Source organism: Podarcis filfolensis (assembly GCF_964270895.1).
Source record: "Podarcis filfolensis genome assembly, chromosome: 2".
NCBI lineage: Eukaryota > Metazoa > Chordata > Lepidosauria > Squamata > Lacertidae > Podarcis > Podarcis filfolensis.
In genome coordinates, this window is record NC_139605.1 from 113612407 (window position 1) to 113631744 (window position 19338).

Genomic DNA, 19338 nt, shown 5'->3' on the forward strand with positions numbered 1-19338 from the left:
TCTCTCTTCTCTGCTACTTCTGACTTTGCATGGATTCTTGACTACTTGCCTATTTTATTCTGGTTTTGCTAGTAATGAGGATGGCTAAGCAGCCGGTTAAGTGTTTCACTGCTTCCCTATCCGCTGGAAATCTTCTTTCATTCCTCCTCTCAGAAGCCATTGTCCATTTGTAACCCTCACAGCCATGAAGGCTAGGAACTTGCTCCCTTGGGTTTTTTTGTTGGTTTGTTTTAATGGAAGCTGAAATCTGCACCCGATGATACATTCTGCATCTTTGCTGTGCTCCTACAGAATTACGGCATACACATATACCTGGCTATGAGCGCATTAAATAGCATAGAAATAGAAATAAATAACCTTAGACCATGATTTCTCTGGGCTCTTTTTTTGCAGGAGGCTCAATCTCTAACATGTATGCCATGAATGTGGCACGATACCACCGCTTCCCAGATTGCAAGCAGAAGGGTAACTGGGCAGTACCAAAACTGGCAGTGTTCACTTCGCAGGAGGTATGTTATTCTCCTGAGTTGTTTGTTTGTCTGTCTGTTTGCTGCCTGATATTTGACTGTGCTGCAGCCTTTCCAGAGGCCACCCAAATGGAGGGAGGACCAGGTGCGCAGCCGGGGAGTCATTTTGGACTCACAGCTGTCCATGAAGGCTCAGGTCAATTCTGTGTCCAGGGCAGCTGTCTACCAGCTCCGTCTGGTACGCAGGCTGAGAACCTACCTGCCCGTAGATTGTCTTGCCAGAGTGGTGCATGCTCTTGTTATCTCCTGCTTGGACCACTGCAATGCGCTCTACGTGGGGCTACCTTTGAAGGTGACCCAGAAACTGCAATTAATTCAGAATGTGGCACCTAGACTGGTGACTGGGAGCGGCTGCAGGGACCATATAACACCGGTCCTGAGAAACCTGCATTGGCTCCCAGTACATTTCTGGGCACAATTCAAAGCATTGGTGCTGATCTTTAAAGCCCTAAACGGCCTTGGTATACCTGAAGGAATGTCTCCACCCCCATCATTCAGCCCAGACACTGCGGTCCAGCTCTGAGGGCCTTCTGGCGGTTCCCTCGCTGCGAGAAGTGAGGTTACAGGGAACCAGGCAGAGGGCCTTCTTGGTAGTGGTGCCTGCCCTGTGGAACACCCTCCCATGAGTTGTAAAGGAAATAAACAACTACAGTGGTACCTCGGGTTAAGTACTTAATTCGTTCCGGAGGTCTGTTCTTGACCTGAAACTGTTCTTAACCTGAAGTACCACTTTAGCTAATGGGGCCTCCTGCTGCCGCTGCACCGCTGCTGAATGATTTCTGTTCTCATCCTGAAGCAAAGTTCTTAACCCAAGGTAATATTTCTGGGTTAGCGGAGTCTGTAACCTGAAGCGTATGTAACCTGAAGGGTATGTAACCCGAGGTACCACTGTACTCTACTTTTAAAAGACATCTGAAGGGAAGTTTTTAATGTTTAATGCTGTATTGTGTTTTTAATATTTGATTGGGAGCCGCCCAGAGTGGCTGGCGAAACCCAGCCAGATGTGCGGCGTATAAATAATAAATTTATTGTTATCATCATCGTCATCATCGAACTCACAGAACACAGTTTCAAAACCCTGCCCTAGTCCATAGTTAATACCATTCCCATTTCCACTGTGTGTTTTTCTCCTTCTTGCATACTAGGACAAGTGAACTGTTGTTTGAGAAAGCTAGAGTCAAGCAATGTAGTTGAGATCATAGCTCTAGGGCCTTTGCTACAGCTATGCTATCCTCAGGCTGTTATTTTAAGATTACCCAGCCCTGCAACACCTATAAGTGAAGAAGCCAAGTTACTGATTAAGTCTGCCTAGCGGAAGGATTGAGAAATCCCAGTGTTAATATTAAGTTTGGATTAGTGAAGGATTACACCAATATTCTAGTATAATGTTTTATTTCAATTCTGAGCTGCTTACTAGTGGTTTCGCTCTCTCCTGCTTCTTCCTCTTTACCATATACTTCTTTTGAATAAATTATTTAATTGGATTTCAGGGGCGGGCCAATATCTGCACAGACACAAGGGCTGCTTAACCTCACACATGGCTTTGGCTGCTGGGGCTACAATGGGAGAGCAGAGGGGAGACAGGCTAAAGTTGTCAAGAAGGAGCCTTGGAATGCAGCCAGCTGTTCCCCTGTTTCTTTCCCCTGTCCTATAATTTTTATTAAATTTTCTGTTTTACATTTTAGAGTATTCATTTAAACAACCTTAAAGTATCAATGACTTCCCCTCTTCTCTTTCCATGGCTCATTTTGCACAAACAAAAATCCCTGCATATTTTATATAAACTAAACCATTCAGTACCTTGGTTTGCATACGCTTTGGATTACGAACACGTCAAACCCAGAAGTGTGTGTCCCGGTTTGCAAACTTTTTTTGGATGACAACCCATTTATTTATTTTTTGATTATGAACAAAAAAAATTTGGAGGCCCCATGGGCAAAAGTGCGCCTTGGGTTACAACCTGTTTTGGTTTACAAACAGACCTCTGGAACGGATCATGGTTGTAAACCAAGGTACCACTGTACAGTGGTACCTTGGGTTAAGTACCTAATTTGTTCCAGAGGTCTGTTCTTAACCTGAAACTGTTCTTAACCTGAAGCACCACTTTAGCTAATGGGGCCACCCGCTGCCGCCGTGCTGCTGGAGCACAATTTCTGTTCTCATCCTGAAGCAAAGTTCTTAACCCGAGGTACTATTTCTGGGTTAGCGGAGTCTGTAAGCTGAAGCGTATGTAACCCGAGGTACCACTGTATTCCATTATTACATCCATCAAAATTTATTTACACTGTTGGATTTATCTTAATGCTGCCCACGTTTTCAGGTGTGCACAATTTCCCCCCATATAATCAATAAACATTTTCCAATCTTCTTTATGTTGAATGGTTTCTTTAAATGTAAAGGTTCATCATTGTTCCACCCGATGTGTATGTCTTTAAGGGGCCAGAGCAAGATAACGAGACCCAGCTTTACAGCTGTGAAACATAGCAGGTGCTGCTGAGTTGTATTTGATTAAGGTGTGTCAGCATTTGGGTGTAGTACATAAGGAGCAGCACCTAGCTCTCCCATTATCCTGGGGGATGGGTTGGTGGTTGGGTCTGGTTTGGTTGTTAATGTATTTAGTGTAAAAGGAGTTTTTGTTTTTCTTATTAAAACCTTGTTTAAGTTATTTTTGAGTCCTTTTTTTTTTAATGCATGGTCTCCCCAGCAAGCTCTCTGCAGCGCTACTATACTGCAAACAGCCAACACTTTAAACGTATGTTCTTCTTGTTCTCTTATTCTATATGCTAAGTCTGCAAGCTGCGCATATTCCAACAGTTTAAGTTGCCATTCTGCTTTAGTTGGGACCTCGCTCGTTTCCCATGCTGTTCCCCTACGTCTAAATATTTTGCCCATTTTGAACTTACAATATATTGTTGAATATTTTGCTGATACTTGCATGTGGCGTTTTGAGGATTTCTAGCTGCCTTGAGTATCATAGCAGTCAGTTCCATATTTGTATCTATTTATACCATATGTAAGCTTTATGCTAATATGTGGTGTCCTCGTTTGTCCTATAGCGTGCCCTGTTTTCTGGTGATGTGCCACCCTAGCTTAATTGTGCTTGTGTTTGTTTATAAAATTCATTGATTGCCTGTTGTTGAGTTTTCTAAAAAAAAAGCACTCTCAACGGAATTTATTAATCAACAACATTAAATAATTATTCGGGGGGGGGGGGAAGCTGCATGGAGCTAAGGGAAATCACTTCAAATGGACCCCAAATGATCAAATTGTATTAGACCAGGGGTCAGCAAACTTTTTCAGAAGGGGGCCACTCACTTTCCCTCAGACCTTGCAGGGAGCCGGACTATTTTTTTTGGGGGGGGGAGGATGAACGAATTCCTATGCCCCACAAATACCCCAGAGATGCATTTTAAATAAAAGGACACATTCTACTCCTGTAAAAACACGCTGGTTCCCGGACCGTCCACGGGCCGGATTTAGAAGGCGATTGGGCCGGATCCTGCCCCCGGGCCTTAGTTTGCCTATCCATGTACAGTGGTACCTCAGGTTAAGAACTTAATTCGTTCTGGAGATCTGTTCTTAACCTGAAACTGTTCTTAACCTGAAGCACCACTTTAGCTAATGGGGCCTCCTGCTGCTGCTGCGCCGCCGGAGCACGATTTCTGTTCTCATCCTGAAGCAAAGTTCTTAACCCGAAGTAATATTTATGGGTTAGCGGAGTCTGTAACCTGAAGCGTATGTAACCTGAAGCGTATGTAACCCGAGGTACCACTGTATTAGACAGCTTCCAACAGAGGTATCAGTCCATGGTGGCTGATGCCCATTGGTGCTGCTAGGTCAGAAGCCAGGAGGCCAACAGGAGGTGGCGCCAGAGAGCCGATGACACGCAGAGCCAACCAATTCTAGGTTTGTCACCATCTCCCTCCCTGCTAAGTTCTATAAGGGCAAAACTGAGACTGCAGAAGCTGAGAGGCAGTGCCACCCATTGGGTTGGTTGTTAGAAGACCCACAGATGGGTGTTTGCCGAGAATAGGCTACGGTTGGTGGGCCAGTGTCTTATTAGCCCCAAATGGACCAGCCTCTGCTAGTATCCTCTAATTCCCTCTTTTTCTGGCTTCTCTTCCAGTGCCATTACTCCATCCAGAAAGGAGCGGCTTTCCTGGGAATTGGCACAGACAACATCTACCTTGTTGCTGCTGATGAAAAGTGAGAGCTTCCATCGGAAAACCTTGTGAGACTTGACCTGGCCCGGGTCTCCTGGCACTGCTAGTGGACCATCTCATAAAATAATTTGCCCCGAGACATGATACTTACCTACCAAATGCACCTTTAACAGATGCCTCCCCTGGGAAATACCCAAGGACAGAGATACCATTGTTTATCTGTGTTTTTCTTTTTCTGTTGTTTCCAGATTCCCTCCCCCTTCCCCAATACTTAATGGAAAATTATAACCCCATAGGCAGGTACACAGCAATTTTGCAGCTAACATAGGAGCTGATAATGGGGGATAGAATTTAGCGCCCTGAAAACCAAAGATTTATTTTCATTTCTTTTCTAATCCTCAAGATGGAAAAGATGTTTCCCTCAAATACTTTCCAATGACAAAAAGTTCCGAAAAGGTTAAGGTAGTTGTATTAACACGGGGCCTAGAATTGCGTCAATAAGTCCTTAGGCCAGTGTGTCACTTTGCACATTGCCTTTGAAACAAAGTTGGCAGAGATTTAAAACAGGCCTCCCAAGAGATTGAATGGATCATCCTTGAGTGGTTGATCTGCACAAGCTAATGTGGAACAGGTACCGTATTTTTCGCTCCATAAGATGCACTTTTCTCCTCCTAAAAAGTAAGGGGAAATATGTGTGCGTCTGATGGAGTGAATGCAGGGGGGAGGCAGGCAGGAAAAGCCCCCAAAAGCTCCACGCGGCTCTTGCGGGCTTTTCCTCAGGAGGGAGAAGGGACTGACATGGCCAGTCAGTCCCTGCTCCCTCCTCGTAGAAAAGCCCGCAGGCAGCCACGAGAAGCTCGTGGAGCAGCGGGAAGGCTCTGCGCCTTTCCGCTGCTCCCCAACCTGCTATTTGGGGCTGGCGGTGGGGGAAAGCAGCGCTTCCCCCCACCGCCAGCCCCACAAGCTTGGGCAGCAGCGGAAGGCTGCGCACCTTTCTGCTGCTCCCCGACCTGCACTTCCCCCCGCCAGCCCTAAAGAGCAGGTCAAAAGGAACCCGAAGCCTCCGGAGCGCAGCGGGAACTCCCACAGCGCTCCGGAGGCTTCGGGTTGCCTTCACTGAAGCCTGGAGAGCAAGAGGGGTCGGTACGCACAGACCCCTCTCGCTCTCCAGGCTTCCAAGGTAGCTTGGAACGGCACCTTGTTTTAGAGGGGGAGAACAAGGGGGGGGGGGATTCTCCACCTCTCTGTGCAGCGCCTCCTGCTGCTTCGCTGAAGAGGCGCTGGGCAGAGAGGAGATTTTTTCCCCTTGTTCTCCCCCTCTATGGTCGGGTGCGTCCTATAGAGCGAAAAATATGGTATATGTGGATTTTGCCATTTCGGATTGCAGGTAGGATATCTTTTTCTCAGCACTTCCCCTTAGGAAAAATATCTTCCCGGACGTGGAAAAGCAATGCTTCACAGAGAGGGCTAGCCTAGAACTCCTTCACCCAAAGGTACTAGTTTTCTGTGTGCACAGGGAATTTTGAAACAGGGAGACATTTGACCACGAGATTCTATACCTGCTGCAGCCTGTAATAGCACATCCCAGGGCAAACATGCACCACACGATTCTGCTCCTTGCATAGGTTGGTTCTAGAGGTGGATTGTCTTAAGGCTCATTTCTGCCACTGCTTTCTTTCTCCTTCAGGGGAAAAATGATCCCTGCTGATCTGGAGAAAAAGATCAACCAGGCCAAATCTGAGGTAGGTTTTCTCCGGGCGGTGAAGGGGGCAGAACTTGGAGCACAGGACATTTTCCTTCACAATGCTCCACTCTATTTCTGAGGACCTGCCTACTTACACCTGAAGGAGCTTCTCCACCCCCAACGTTTAGCCCAAACACTGAGGTCCAGCTCCAAGGGGCTTTTAGAGGTTCCCTCACTGCAAGAAGCGAGGTTACAGGGAACCAGGCAGAGGGCCTTCTCGGTATTGGCGCCCGCCCTGTGGAGCGCCCTCCCATCAGATGTCAAGGAAATAAACAGCTCTCTGACTTTTAGAAGGCATCTGAAGGCAGCCCTGTTTAGGGAAGTTTTTAATGTTTGATGTTTCATCGTGTTTTTAATATTCTGTTGGGAGCCGCCCAGAGTGGCTGGGGAAACCCAGCCAGATGAGCGGGGTATAAATGATAAATTGTTGTTGTTGTTGTTAACAGAGGTGGCTAACCTGTTACCAAACATGATCAGAGAGAGACATAGAGTGGGGGGGGGGGTGTGTGTGGTTGGGAGAAACAACATCCTCGCAATGTTCACAGAAAATCAGCTCTAGCCAACCCAGACTGCTTTGGCTGGGGCTGATGGGAGTTGTAGTCCAAAACTTCCTGAGGGCACCAGGTTGGCAAAGCCTGCGCCAGCTATACTTCCCGTCTGCCAATGCCTGCTCTTGATGTTCTTCTTTTCCAGAGGGCATTCCCCTTCTTTGTCAACGCCACCTGTGGCACCACTGTCCTGGGAGCCTTCGACCCCGTGGCTGAGATTGCGGAAGTGTGCGCAAGGCACAAGATCTGGCTTCACGTTGATGTAAGTGCAACATGCTGAGGGATTGGTGCCCTACAGATCCTTGGGGATGGCAGGAGGTAGCTGTTATAAGTGTGTGTGAGAGAGAGAAAATGGGGAGGGGTGTGTGTGTTCTGTGTCTTTTAAACCCTGAATGCCACCCAGATCAAGGATAGAAGATGGCCCTTAGAGACAGGTGGTCCACTTCTGACATATTGGCAGGTGAAGTGGCTTTCCTATCACGGTCCCTTGCTCCTCCCTCCCCAAAACCTCTCCTGAAGTAGCATTCAGGGGGTCGACAGGAGCTGCAACCGAAAGGTAAAAGCAGCTGTTTCTTTCTGCATGCACAGAGCGACCTTTGTGTACATACACAGGTCTAATTGGATCTTGAGCAGTGATTCATGTCCACGGAATTGCTTTCTGGTGTCATGTGCAAAAAGTAATGTCACGATCATTTCCCCCATGCAATTTTATTTTTTTGGTCCGAGGGTGATCTCACAATCCTGTTCCTTTCAGGATGTAGTTGCAAGATTTGCCCCATGCAGAGGTGCAACAGCTAACCTCCTAGGATGAATTGTTCTTTCATGTCTCTGCATTAGAAGCGATTGCGTGCTGCAGATGCAGGGATGCAACAGACTAACCTGCCCCTATTGAGGACAGACCAGAGCGGTGAATCAGTTGTGCATAGATGTAGCAGGCAACCTGCTTTGTAGGGTGATTACTGTTTAATTATTATCCAAGAGGCAGTAGGGTGGAAGAGGGACAAAAATCAAGGCAGGGAGGAAAAGACCGGGAAGAAAGGTTGGATGTATTCTTCGTATCTGTGATCATTCCAAGTAAGTCCAGCTTTTTGGTTTGGGGGCAGAATTCAGTGTCTTGAGATGCTTTCATCTGGAGCGTGTGATTGCCCTCAAGTTTCTGGCCCTTACAGGCAGACCCTTAAAAGTAAAGAGACCCCTGACCGTTAGGTCCAGTCGCATACGACTCTGGGGTCGTGGTGCTCATCTCACTTTACTGGCCCAGGGAGCTGGCATACAGCTTCCGGGTCATGTGGCCAGCATGACTAAGCCGCTTCTGGCGAACCAGAGCAGCGCACAGAAACGCCGTTTACCTTCCTGCCGGAGTGGTACCTATTTATCTACTTGCACTTTGACGTGCTTTCGAACTGCTAGGTTGGCAGGAGCAGGGACTGAGCAATGGGAGCTCACCCCGTCGCGGGAATTCAAACCGCCGACCTTCTGATCAGCAAGACCTAGGCTCTGTGGTTTAACCCACAGCGCCACCCATGTCCCCTAGACGGGCCTTAACTGTTGGTGGCATAGGGGCAGTTGTGGGTCTGTCCCACAACCAGCTCTCGTGCTCAGTAGATATGCCACGATGAAAAAGATCAAATGCATAAACAGGGGTAAGATTCCCATTCCATCACTGGCCAGCTATCCCTGGAATTATGCTCTTCAGGTATTTTCAGATTGGGATTTCTGACCACACAAGCACCTCGTTGACACACTTTGCTCGGATGGGTTCTTAATGACCGATATGCCTCTGTTACTCTTTTGTAGGCTGCATGGGGTGGCAGTGCCCTCTTCTCGCAGAGGCACCGGCACCTTCTGAATGGGGTCGAGAGGTAGGCAATATTTACTCTTGAGTGGGGTTTGAGCTGTATACCAATGGAGCGGTGGTGCAAGGGCTGGAATGTTGCGTCCCAAAAGCAAGGAAGGATTGGACTCTGATTAATAAAATACACACGAGGCTTGACCAGCAAGACTCTGGAAAGAAGTGCCAATAACAATCTGTCCACCCCTTGGCCCAGGTTGTTTTATTCACAAAAGAACTTTTTACACAGTGTTCGTAAGAACCAATCAGATTTCCTCTGAGCATTTAAAAAAAAAAACCCACGTGGGACAAAGTTAAAGTTAAAACTACAAAGAGCTAATTTGAGCATGCATACATTCTGGGGTAAATAAAACAGGACTAAAGGAGGAATGCATTCAGCAACCCCGGAGGTCATAAACAAGCAGTAAACATGAGAGGAAGGATGGCAAGGCAAGATTAGGCATCTTTATCACCTCCATGTGAAACTCTGTTTCCTGGCCCTAAGATCTACCTAAACATTAACAAAAGCTACATCAAAGTAACCTACTATCTTGATGTACTGAGGGTGCCTGGTCTGTGTTTCAGAATGCTTATACATGCTTGTCAGGCATAGAGAAATGGGCAGCAGAGAAAATGGCAGAGATGCAGAGGCTTGCGGGATTTGATCAGAAATTATTGTCAATGACCCAAGCCCAGTCAACGCAATGCTTTCAATCCGGACACAATGGCTTGTTCCATTTTTCATAATTCCTCATAGCAATCCCACCTGACCCCCACATCGGAAATGCAGATGGATGGGCTGGTGAAGCGGCTCAGCACATACCCGAGCATCCAGTCTCGAGTCAGCAACTTTATATGGGACCAGCCGGGTGGGATCCCTACATACTTAATCCCCTGCTGATTTAGAATCATAGACTCATAGAGGGTCGTCTACGAATCTCAGCTACAGCAATCCATGACAGATGGCCATCCAACCTCTGCTTAAAAACCTCCAAGGAAAGGGAGTCCACAAGAGTTCCACAAAATGGCGGGCAGTTCCCTTGCCTGGCAAGCTGGCACAGAGAGCAAGGAGCCCTGGATCCTGCCATAACAGATCCCTGGTGCCCTGTGACAGGTTGTATGTGAGGCTGCCTGTTCAGGGCCAAATATATCGGCAGCCCAATAGCTTTCAGAAAAGACACCTGCCCCCCTGGAAAGCCACTGCTTGTCATTGGCCTGTTTCATGTCCTTCATTGTTATGTACTGAGTTGAATAGGATTCAGAATGCAGCAGTCTGATTGTTCCTAGAACAATAGGATTCAGAATGCAGCAGTCTGATTGGTCCTAGAACAATAGGGTCCAGAATGCAGCAGTCTGATTGGTCCTAGAACAATAGGGTCCAGAATGCAGCAGTCTGATTGGTCCTAGAACAATGCAGCAGTCTGATTGGTCCACAGGAGCCACCCAATCCAGCTCCAGGTGGAAGTGAATCCGCAACCTGATTGGCCTACAGGAGAATCCCGGAATTAGCCAATCACGTGGGGCCCATTGTGTAAATAATGTATATAAAGCAGACATTCTGGGGGAACTTCCATTCCTCCTCACCACTATGAGCTGAATAAAGAGCATGAAATCCACTCTCAACTCAAGAATATATTTCATTCATAATATTACTGTCAAGTCCAGGGCATCATTTTGCAACAGGCTGCTGCTGGGGTCCAATTCCAGGATGGGTCAAAGGAACCGGTGCCAATAACAACGCAGGATGGAAGTCAGGCACTAGATCTGGCAAACATGCATTGGGCGGGGAGGGGGGTCAAAAGCAGGAGATCCAGTCACAGATGGCCTGGAGGTCAGAGATGGGGCTGGTCTCATTGAAAGAGGCTTGGTACAGCCTGGCATGATTTCTAATGGTTATGAAAACATTAACATACACAAAGCTGTTGAGTTGGGGACAGACCAAGAAAGGCATATGTTTTAAAGATTTAGCAAAGCTTCATTTTTTAATTTAAATGAGGCCAATAACATCCAGACTCTGCTGGCAAGATAAGCCAGCATTTGGAAGGCTTGATATCTGAACAATGAACGATGGTGATGAAGGATGAAACTTGGGCTCCTTAACCCCCTGAAGAAATCTGCAAGTGAACAAAACCAAAAAAAGAGAAAAGTTTTAATTTATGACCGCAGCATATTGTTTCCCTAACCGAGTGGTTGTCAATTGTTCTCTCGCCTCCCCCTGTTATTTTAACTTTCATATGTGTGTGTTTGTGTGTGTGTCTGTGTGTTACAGATAGGCGCCAGACACTTAGGGTGAGCGAATGTATATTGCTGTTGAGCATGGCAAGTTGGTTTTGATGGAAAGTTTTTATGCATCTACATTCGCTTGTGAATTCAACTGACCATCTTCATGCTGTGGGCTCAGATGGCAGTGCCCACACCAGTTTTGTAGCACGGAGGGCACTCTTATCTGACAGAGTCTTGCCTGGGAGACCAGAGTGCTGGTGGCATCACTCCTGCCTGAAGACCTCCACCAGCACTTTACGGTTACAGTGGATGTCAACAGCCACATACAGTATATGTATTGATCATTCCAAACAACTGTGAATGCCTAAAGAGCCCTTGGTGAATGTTGATACTGTTAGCATTTGCCTGAGTCTGTCCAAACAATGGCGGAATAAGTAAAATATATATTTGAGGCATTCTCAAAATTTACCCAAGATTGTAAGCCCTGACATGTGAAGGTCAAACTGGCAGACGTTTCCTTCTGGAAAAGCCTTGTTTATGTTGCAATATTGCATTTTCTTCTCCCCCCAGTTCGCTCCCCCTTCCCACAACATCGCTTTGCATTTTCTTGCATCTTAGAATAGGATACGTTCCGTGTCAAAACAAGCCGTGATAACGTTGTTCTTCTGTTTCCCTACACAGGGCAGATTCTGTGGCTTGGAATCCCCACAAAATGCTTATGACTGGGCTGCAGTGTTCTGCCTTCCTGCTGCGAGACAACTCGGTAGGTATTTGGGCTGGGGATGATTCAGCTTAAGGAACTGGCCTAATTCATGTGACTGGCAAGGAAGGGGGGGGGGGAAATGAAGAAATGAGATGGCAGTGTCCCAACCACTTTTTGTTGGAATGTTGAGGGTGGCAGGAGAGGATATATTGTTTATTAATATCTTTCCTAACTTGTGCTACTAAGTTCCTTTACTTAGCAGAGTGCATTCCCCCTTTACACAGCAGAAAACTGGTTGCAAATTCGTGTGAGTTTCATAGCAACAACAACAACGATTTATTATTTATACCCCGCCCATCTGGCTGGGTTTCCCCAGCCACTCTGGGCGGCTCCCAACAAAATATTAAAATACAGTAGTCTATTAAACATCAAAAGCTTCCCTAAACAGGTCTGCCTTCAGATGTCTTCTAAAAGTCTGGTAGTTGTTTTTCTCTTTGACATGGGAGGGCGTTCCACAGGGCGGGCGCCACTACCGAGAAGGCCCTGTGCCTGGTTCCCTGTAACTTGGCTTCTCGCAGTAAGGGAACCTCCAGAAGGCCCTCAGCGCTGGACCTCAGTGTCCGGGCAGAACGATGGGGGTGGAGACGATATACTGAACCGAGGCCATTTAGGGCTTTAAAGGTCAGCACCAACACTTTGAATTGTGCTTGGAAATGTACTTGGAGCCAATGTAGGTCTTTCAAGACAGGTGTTATGTGGTCCCGGCAGCCACTCCCAGTCACCAGTCTAGCTGCCGCATTCTGGATTAATTGCAGTTTCCGGGTCACCTTCAAAGGTAGCCCCACGTAGAGTGCATTGCAGTAGTCCAAGTGAGAGATAACTAGAGCATGCACCACTCTGGCAAGACAGTCTGCAGGTAAAAAGCAATTCAATCTGTTCTAATATTTCCTGGTAAGACCCCTTGAATCCCTCCTAAAAGAATAAAGACACCACAGTCTTATTCATAAGCAATAAAAAGAAAGTTGACTCACGCTCAAGCAGAGCACAGTGTGATCCCTGAAGGCAGGCTTTAGGCTTAAAGTTACAAACATATACAAAAAGGTTTATCCCATAAGGGAGATGACCTGGGGGACTGCTTGCCTGGCAGTCAGCAGTTTAGTCCAGGAAGTTCGCAGGATGAAAGGAAGATGGAGGAAGAGAGGGAGTGGCAGCATGCCTTGTCCTTTTACCTGGTCTGGAAAGGTTACACCCACCCACTAGTCACATGCAAGGAAGGATGCTCCAGCCAGGTGTAACAGGAAGTTCCACTGGCTGGACCAACATCCCCTTGCATGTCCACTCTAGGAAAACAAAGAATGTTGTATTTGACTGCTCCCAGTGGATTGCATGCCACGCTTTGGTCTGTGTCCCCCCATACCACTCGTTTTGGCCCCCCACTCACAACCAGCTTGAGAACTTGACCCCTGAGGAAATGTGGCCCTGTCCACCCAAAAGTCAAGGTGAGGTCTGTGTGTATGTACGCTGTGCCAAAGATATATACAGATTTGCATATATTTGCTTATTGGTTGTGCAGAATTTATTGTGTTTCTGCTAGCTATCGCAAGGGGAGAGCTATGCAGAAGAATCCCAAAGCCCCCGCCCTCAGACTAAGGCAAACAGTCCCCAGCTTCCCCCTGACTCTGAAGCAACCATTTGCAATTGTAAGGGATAGACTCTTAAAAAATAAATTGGAGCTTGGATTCAGACAGATTTGGGAGGGGCGTGGAATTCTTGACTACACATGGCCCTAGTCCTACCCGTCTCAGTGAGCTCTCATTGGCCCATGCAGGGTGGATGTTTGTCTCTCCGATTTGCAAGGTCCCACTTCCACCTCAAGACCAGGACTTCTCAAAGAGAATTAATTGATGTCTGTTTTTATGCATATTGTGTTGTTTTTATGATGTTAGCCACTCTGAGCCCGGCCTCGGCTCGGGATGGCGGGATACAAATAAAATATTATTATTATTATTATTATTATTATTATTAAGAGTAGCCCAGCTCATAAACGATGAGGTAGTCCTTGAGATCTGCAGTGGAGACACTTCCCTTTGTGTCCTGCCCACTTTTGAACTGCACCTAGCTGGGATGTGGAGAAAACAGCTGTCTCCATCAACCAGCTTTCCCCAACCCGGTGGCCTCCAGGTGTTTTGGACCACGATTCCCATCATCCACATGATACTGGCTAGGGCTGATGGGAACTGTACTCCAAAACATGATGCTGACTGTGGATGATGGGATTTGGAGTCCAAAACATATGGAGTGCCCAAGGTTGTGGAAGTGTGTCCTATATTATGGTTGTTGTTGTTTTTCCCTGTGGAAGCCTGGTCTTGCTCCAGTTCTAAAGTCCCAAAAGTTATTGAGTCTCCTGATCTTCTTTTTTTTTTTTAATCTCGTGGTTTTATCCTGTGTATTTCTTAACTGTGGTTGAAAGCCACGCTAACTACTGATTGATTGATTGATTGATTAAATATCAATCCCGCCCTTCATCCGAAGATTACAGGGCAGTTTACAATATAGAAACACAAATGACATAGCATAATAACGAACAAAAACAATTTAAAAGACCCTAGAATATTTAAGTACCCAAAGGCCTGAGAGAAGAGGAATGTTTTTGACTAGCGGCTAAAGATATATAACAAAGGCACCAGGCAAGCCTCCCTGGAGAGAGCATTCCACAAGCAGGGTGCCAACACGGAAAAGTCCCCGCTCTCGTGTTGATGCCTTCTGGACCTCTCATGGAAGAGACATGCGAAGGGGGGCCTCTAGAGAATGATCAAAAGCCATTTTAATGGACCTGGCGGGGGAAGGCAGGAATATGTAACAATAGAACGTAGGAACATGTTTTTTTTTTAATTCTGTTTTGGCTTCTCCTCCCTGGCAGGGCCTGCTGCAGAGATGCCACTGTGCCGAAGCCACTTACCTATTCCAGACCGACAAGTTCTACAACAGGACTTACGACAGGGGAGACCAGACCATCCAGTGTGGCCGCAAAGTTGACTGCTTCAAGCTGTGGCTGATGTGGAAGGCCAACGGCACCAGGGGTTTAGAGCAGAGAGTCGACAGGGCCTTCGCCATGACCAGGTGCGCCTTGTGGGGTAAGGGTGGGATTGGGGTGGGTGGTCTCCCTTTCAACTTGTCCTTTCTCAAAGTCGAGGGAATCGGGATGACAGCTCCATTGCCTAGTTGCCAGCAGGTGAATGTTACAGAGCTCATCCCAGTTTCCTGGCCTTCTCCTTCTTCCTTCTGCTAGGTATTTGGCTGATGAGATCAAGAAGAGAGAAGGCTTTCAGCTGGTGATAGAGGTAAGATGTGCCTGAGCTCCAGGACTTGACAGGCCTCAAGTCTCAGAATCTGTATTCGGTGGTAGGGCTCAACCCTAGGACACAGAAGGGTGCCCCTAGGCTTACAGCTATGAAGCAATGACAAACCTAGACAGCATCTTAAAAAGCAGAGACATCACCTTGCCAACAAAGGTCCGTATAGTTAAAGCTATGGTTTTCCCAGTAGCGATGTATGGAAGTAAGAGCTGGACCATAAAGAAGGCTGACCGCCGAAGAATTGATGCTTTTGAATTACGGTGCTGCAGGAGACTCTTGAGAGTCCCATGGACTGCAAAAAGATCAAACCTCTCCATTCTGAACGAAATCAGCCCTGAATGCTCACTGGAAGGACAGATCCTGAAGCTGAGGCTCCACTACTTTGGCCACCTCATGAGAAGAGAAGACTCCCTGGAAAAGACCCTGATGTTGGGAAAGATGGAGGGCACAAGGAGAAGGGGACGACAGAGGACGAGATGGTTGGACAGTGTTCTCGAAGCTACCAGCATGAGTTTGACAAAACTGCGGGAGGCAGTGGAGGACAGAAGTGCCTGGCGTGCTCTGGTCCATGGGATCCAGGAAGAGTCGGACACGACTAAACGACTAAACAACAACAACAATAACATCTCAATAACAATAACGACTAAACAACGACAACACCTATGAAGGTGTTGTTTGTAATGTTGGACCAATGATTCCTCAAGCCCTCAAGCAGTGGAGCTGTCTTTGTGAGGGGACCTTTACTAGTCCTCATTGAGGTTATTTTGGAGAAGGCAGGAACTGAACTCAGAGCATTCTGCATGCAAAGCACACACTCTTCACTGATTCCTCACCTGCGATCAACCATCAAAGCTGCCGAACAAATTTGAGCCTAGGCATCTTTCTTTGGTGTTTTGGGTGAAACATGCCCATCCGCCAGACACCGGGCATCCTATGCCACCAAGCATGGAGATCTAAACCTTATAAAACAGATCACATCTACCTATAATTTTTGCACTTTGCAGCAGTAAGATCCGATGTCACCCTGAGCCTGGCTTGAACTCTCAAGGCACCTGATGATTGACAGGATAAAGATGCACCCCTGCAGATAGGGGGTGTATGCCATTGAAATATAAACCAGGGCCCCCAGAACTTCGCACTTCACAGGGGATGGGTGTGTAGGAGAAATATATTCCTGAACACTTCCCTTAAGATGTCTTGTTCTTCTTTTCTTTTAGCCGGAATTCATCAATCTGTGCTTTTGGTACGTGCCTCCCAGCCTACGCGGGAAGGAGGGATGCACAGATTACTGTCTGAGATTGGGCAAGGTAATAATAATAATAATAATAATAATAATAATAATAATAATAATAATAATTTATTTATACCCTGCCCATCTGGCTGGTTTCCCTAGCCACTCTGGGCGGCTCCCAACAGAATATTAAAAACACCAAACATTAAAAACTTCCCTAAACAGGGCTGCCTTCAGGTGTCTTCTAAAAGTCAGATACAGTGGTACCTCTGGATACAAACGGGATCCGTTCCGGAGCCCTGTTCCCATCTAGAAGCAAACGTAACTAGTGACGGCACGTCTGCACACGAGTGCGTCGCTTTTTGCCGCTTCTGCGCATGACGTCATTTTGAGCGTCTGCGCATGCGTAAGCGGTGAAACCTGGAAGTAATGCACTCCGTTACTTCCGGGTTGCTGCGGAGCACAACTCGAATGCACTCAACCCGAAGCACATTCAACCTGAGGTATGACTGTAGTTGTTTATTTCCTTGACATCTGATGGAAGGGCGCTGCAGAGGGCAGGTGCCACAACCAAGAAGGCCCTCTGCCTGGTTCCCTGTAACCCCACTTCTTGCAGTGAGGGAACTGCCAGAAGACCCTTGGAGCTGCACCTTAGTGTCCAGGCTGAACGATGGAGGTGGAGACACTCCTTCAGGTATACTGGGCCGAGGCCATTTAGGGCTTTAAAGGTCAGCATCAACACTTTGAATTGTGCTCGGAAATGTACTGGGAGTGTTGAGACTCCTGTGCAGCCTTTCGCAACCTGTGGGTCCCCAGATGTTGTTGAACTACAACTCCCATCACCCCTAGACAGCTAGGCCAGAGCTCAGCGATGATGGGAGTTGTAGTCCAACAACATCTGGGGACCCACAGGTTGAGAACCGCTGCTGTAAAGGAAATGGTCCACTCTGACAGGAGGCCATGGATATTGCTCATTGTGCATGTGCTCATTCTTCTAAACTGGGGTGGGTGGGTGCTGCGTCCCAGTGTCCAACCAAACTCTGAGACTGGGTTCCTTCTTTGCCTGGGTTTAGGTAGCTCCTATGATCAAGGAGCGGATGATGAAGAAAGGGTCCATGATGGTGAGCTACCAGCCCCTCGGCAACAGAGTCAACTTCTTCCGCCAGGTGGTGACGAACCCTGCGGTCACCCGAGAGGACTTGGACTTCTTCCTCGACGAGATTGAGAGGCTCGGAAGAGACCTGTAGCAGCTCTGTTTCCCTTCTCCCTGTGGCCCACTTCTCTGAACCCTTTGGCAATGCGGGTGGGACTTTACACCTGAAATCCAGGAGCCTTTGGTTTTCTTTCTCCACCGCCTCCCTCTGCAAACCTTACAAGAAGCAACAGAAGCTGCAACTCACCAGGGCCTCCAGCTCGCTTTCCCCCATTCTCACCTCAACCCTCTTCACATAAACATCAATGATATCTGGAACGCCACCGGGCCTTCCTTCTTCAGAAAGGGGAACAGTGGAGGCTGCTGCAAGGAGCTTATGGAAGTGGAAGGTGAGACATGGAGGAGGAAGCAACAGTCAGCATCCAAAGCTCACTGCAGAAGAACAAAAAGACCCCAAAGACCCGTTCTCTGGCCTGCTTGCACAAACCTTGCTTTCTCTTTTAAAATGAGAATTTGATTAAAAATCTGTTTTCATCCCTCTCTTTTTCTAGTGTTTTTTTTAAATAAAAAAACCCCAACCACAAAGCAATGCTTTTTTGCTTTGCTTCATGGAGCACCCCTGGTGACCTTGTAGAGTTTGATAAAGAAAAACAGAAAGGTCCCTGCCTCCAAGGAGCTTCCAGCCTAAACTCAGTGTTGCATTTGGGTCTGATGCATGTAAAATACAAGCTGGGAAACTTATCAAACACCAAGAAATCAACACATGCCTAAATTTGAGCTTGGGGCCCAAGACAAATTCCGCTTGGCCTGCAGAATGTCTCTGGTGTCTCCCGTTTAAAAACAGAACCAGGAAGTGGTGCGGGGGGGGGGGGGAGGGTGAGAGGCTGTCTGCCTGAGACTCTGAAGAGAGCCACAGCCACCCACAGTAGATATTGCCATGCTAGATGACCAGGCAGGGTTGGGTCCAACCTTATTCATAGGGTGCATCTACGCACAGGAAAAAAATGTTATAAATAAGTAGAAATTAAATCGTTATAACAAAAGAAAAAGAAACGCTATGTAAAAATCCTCACAGAATTTTTTTTTGCTCTCCAGCGCCATCTGGTGTTGCATGTTTATAACACATTTTTTGACTAATGTAGCTGAGTCCATACTCACAAGTTGAAATTAATGAATGTGACTTCCATAGATTAGGGGTGCCGTATTTCAAACAGTGAAAATCCGGACAGAAAAGTTGTTGAGCTTTTTTGGCACTACCATACATGGGCTGTCATACATCTGGATTTCCGCCCAAACACTGATTTCTGCTCAGACACTGCTAGAGACAGCAGTATTCTGGATATGTTCGGAAAATCCATTAATTTAAACACAGTCTTGACCTTTGGTATAACGCAACTTCCTCACCCCTTTTGCCCGCTTTCAAGGCCAGGAGTGAGCGAAGGCTCTCGGGTGCCCTGCTTTCCTGGAATGCTTCCAAATTTTTTTGGATGCAGCTGCCATTTCTTTCATTATAGGGCAGCAGTTTGTTCACTTGAACATTATGTTTTGAACAGGATTGGTTAATTAGTGGCTCCCTGTTTATTAAACAGCCACGTTAGTGCTATTTCTCTCCTTATATTCTCTTCCAAAACTGCCCATCAACGCTCAGAACAACCAACACTATTGTATTTTCATGGGACCAGTGCCCACGTTTTGTGCCAAGTTTTGTGCTATTTTGGTAGAAAGCTAACAACCTGCTGGCCTTCCAGAATGCTCAATACAGTGGTACCTCAGGTTACATACGCTTCAGGTTACAGACTCCACTAACCCAGAAATAGTGCTTCAGGTTAAGAACTTTGCTTCAGGATGAGAACAGAAAT

General features: G+C 47.0%; 1 protein-coding gene across 3 annotated transcripts in view; it reads left to right on the forward strand.

Annotated features, from left to right (window-relative positions):
- The window catches only part of CSAD (cysteine sulfinic acid decarboxylase), a 33696-nt gene extending 15677 nt beyond the window's left edge, over positions 1 to 18019 (forward strand). For all 3 annotated transcript variants that reach the window (XM_083599312.1, XM_083599313.1, XM_083599311.1), the window contains 10 exons: positions 394 to 509; positions 4654 to 4733; positions 6378 to 6432; positions 7128 to 7244; positions 8780 to 8844; positions 11718 to 11799; positions 14660 to 14859; positions 15029 to 15080; positions 16313 to 16402; positions 17400 to 18019. In XM_083599312.1, coding sequence (XP_083455438.1) covers positions 394 to 509; positions 4654 to 4733; positions 6378 to 6432; positions 7128 to 7244; positions 8780 to 8844; positions 11718 to 11799; positions 14660 to 14859; positions 15029 to 15080; positions 16313 to 16402; positions 17400 to 17573 — 1031 coding nt within the window. In that variant the 3' untranslated portion in view covers positions 17574 to 18019. The remainder of the gene's footprint in view (positions 1 to 393; positions 510 to 4653; positions 4734 to 6377; positions 6433 to 7127; positions 7245 to 8779; positions 8845 to 11717; positions 11800 to 14659; positions 14860 to 15028; positions 15081 to 16312; positions 16403 to 17399) is intronic.
- Positions 18020 to 19338: the final 1319 nt, after the last annotated feature.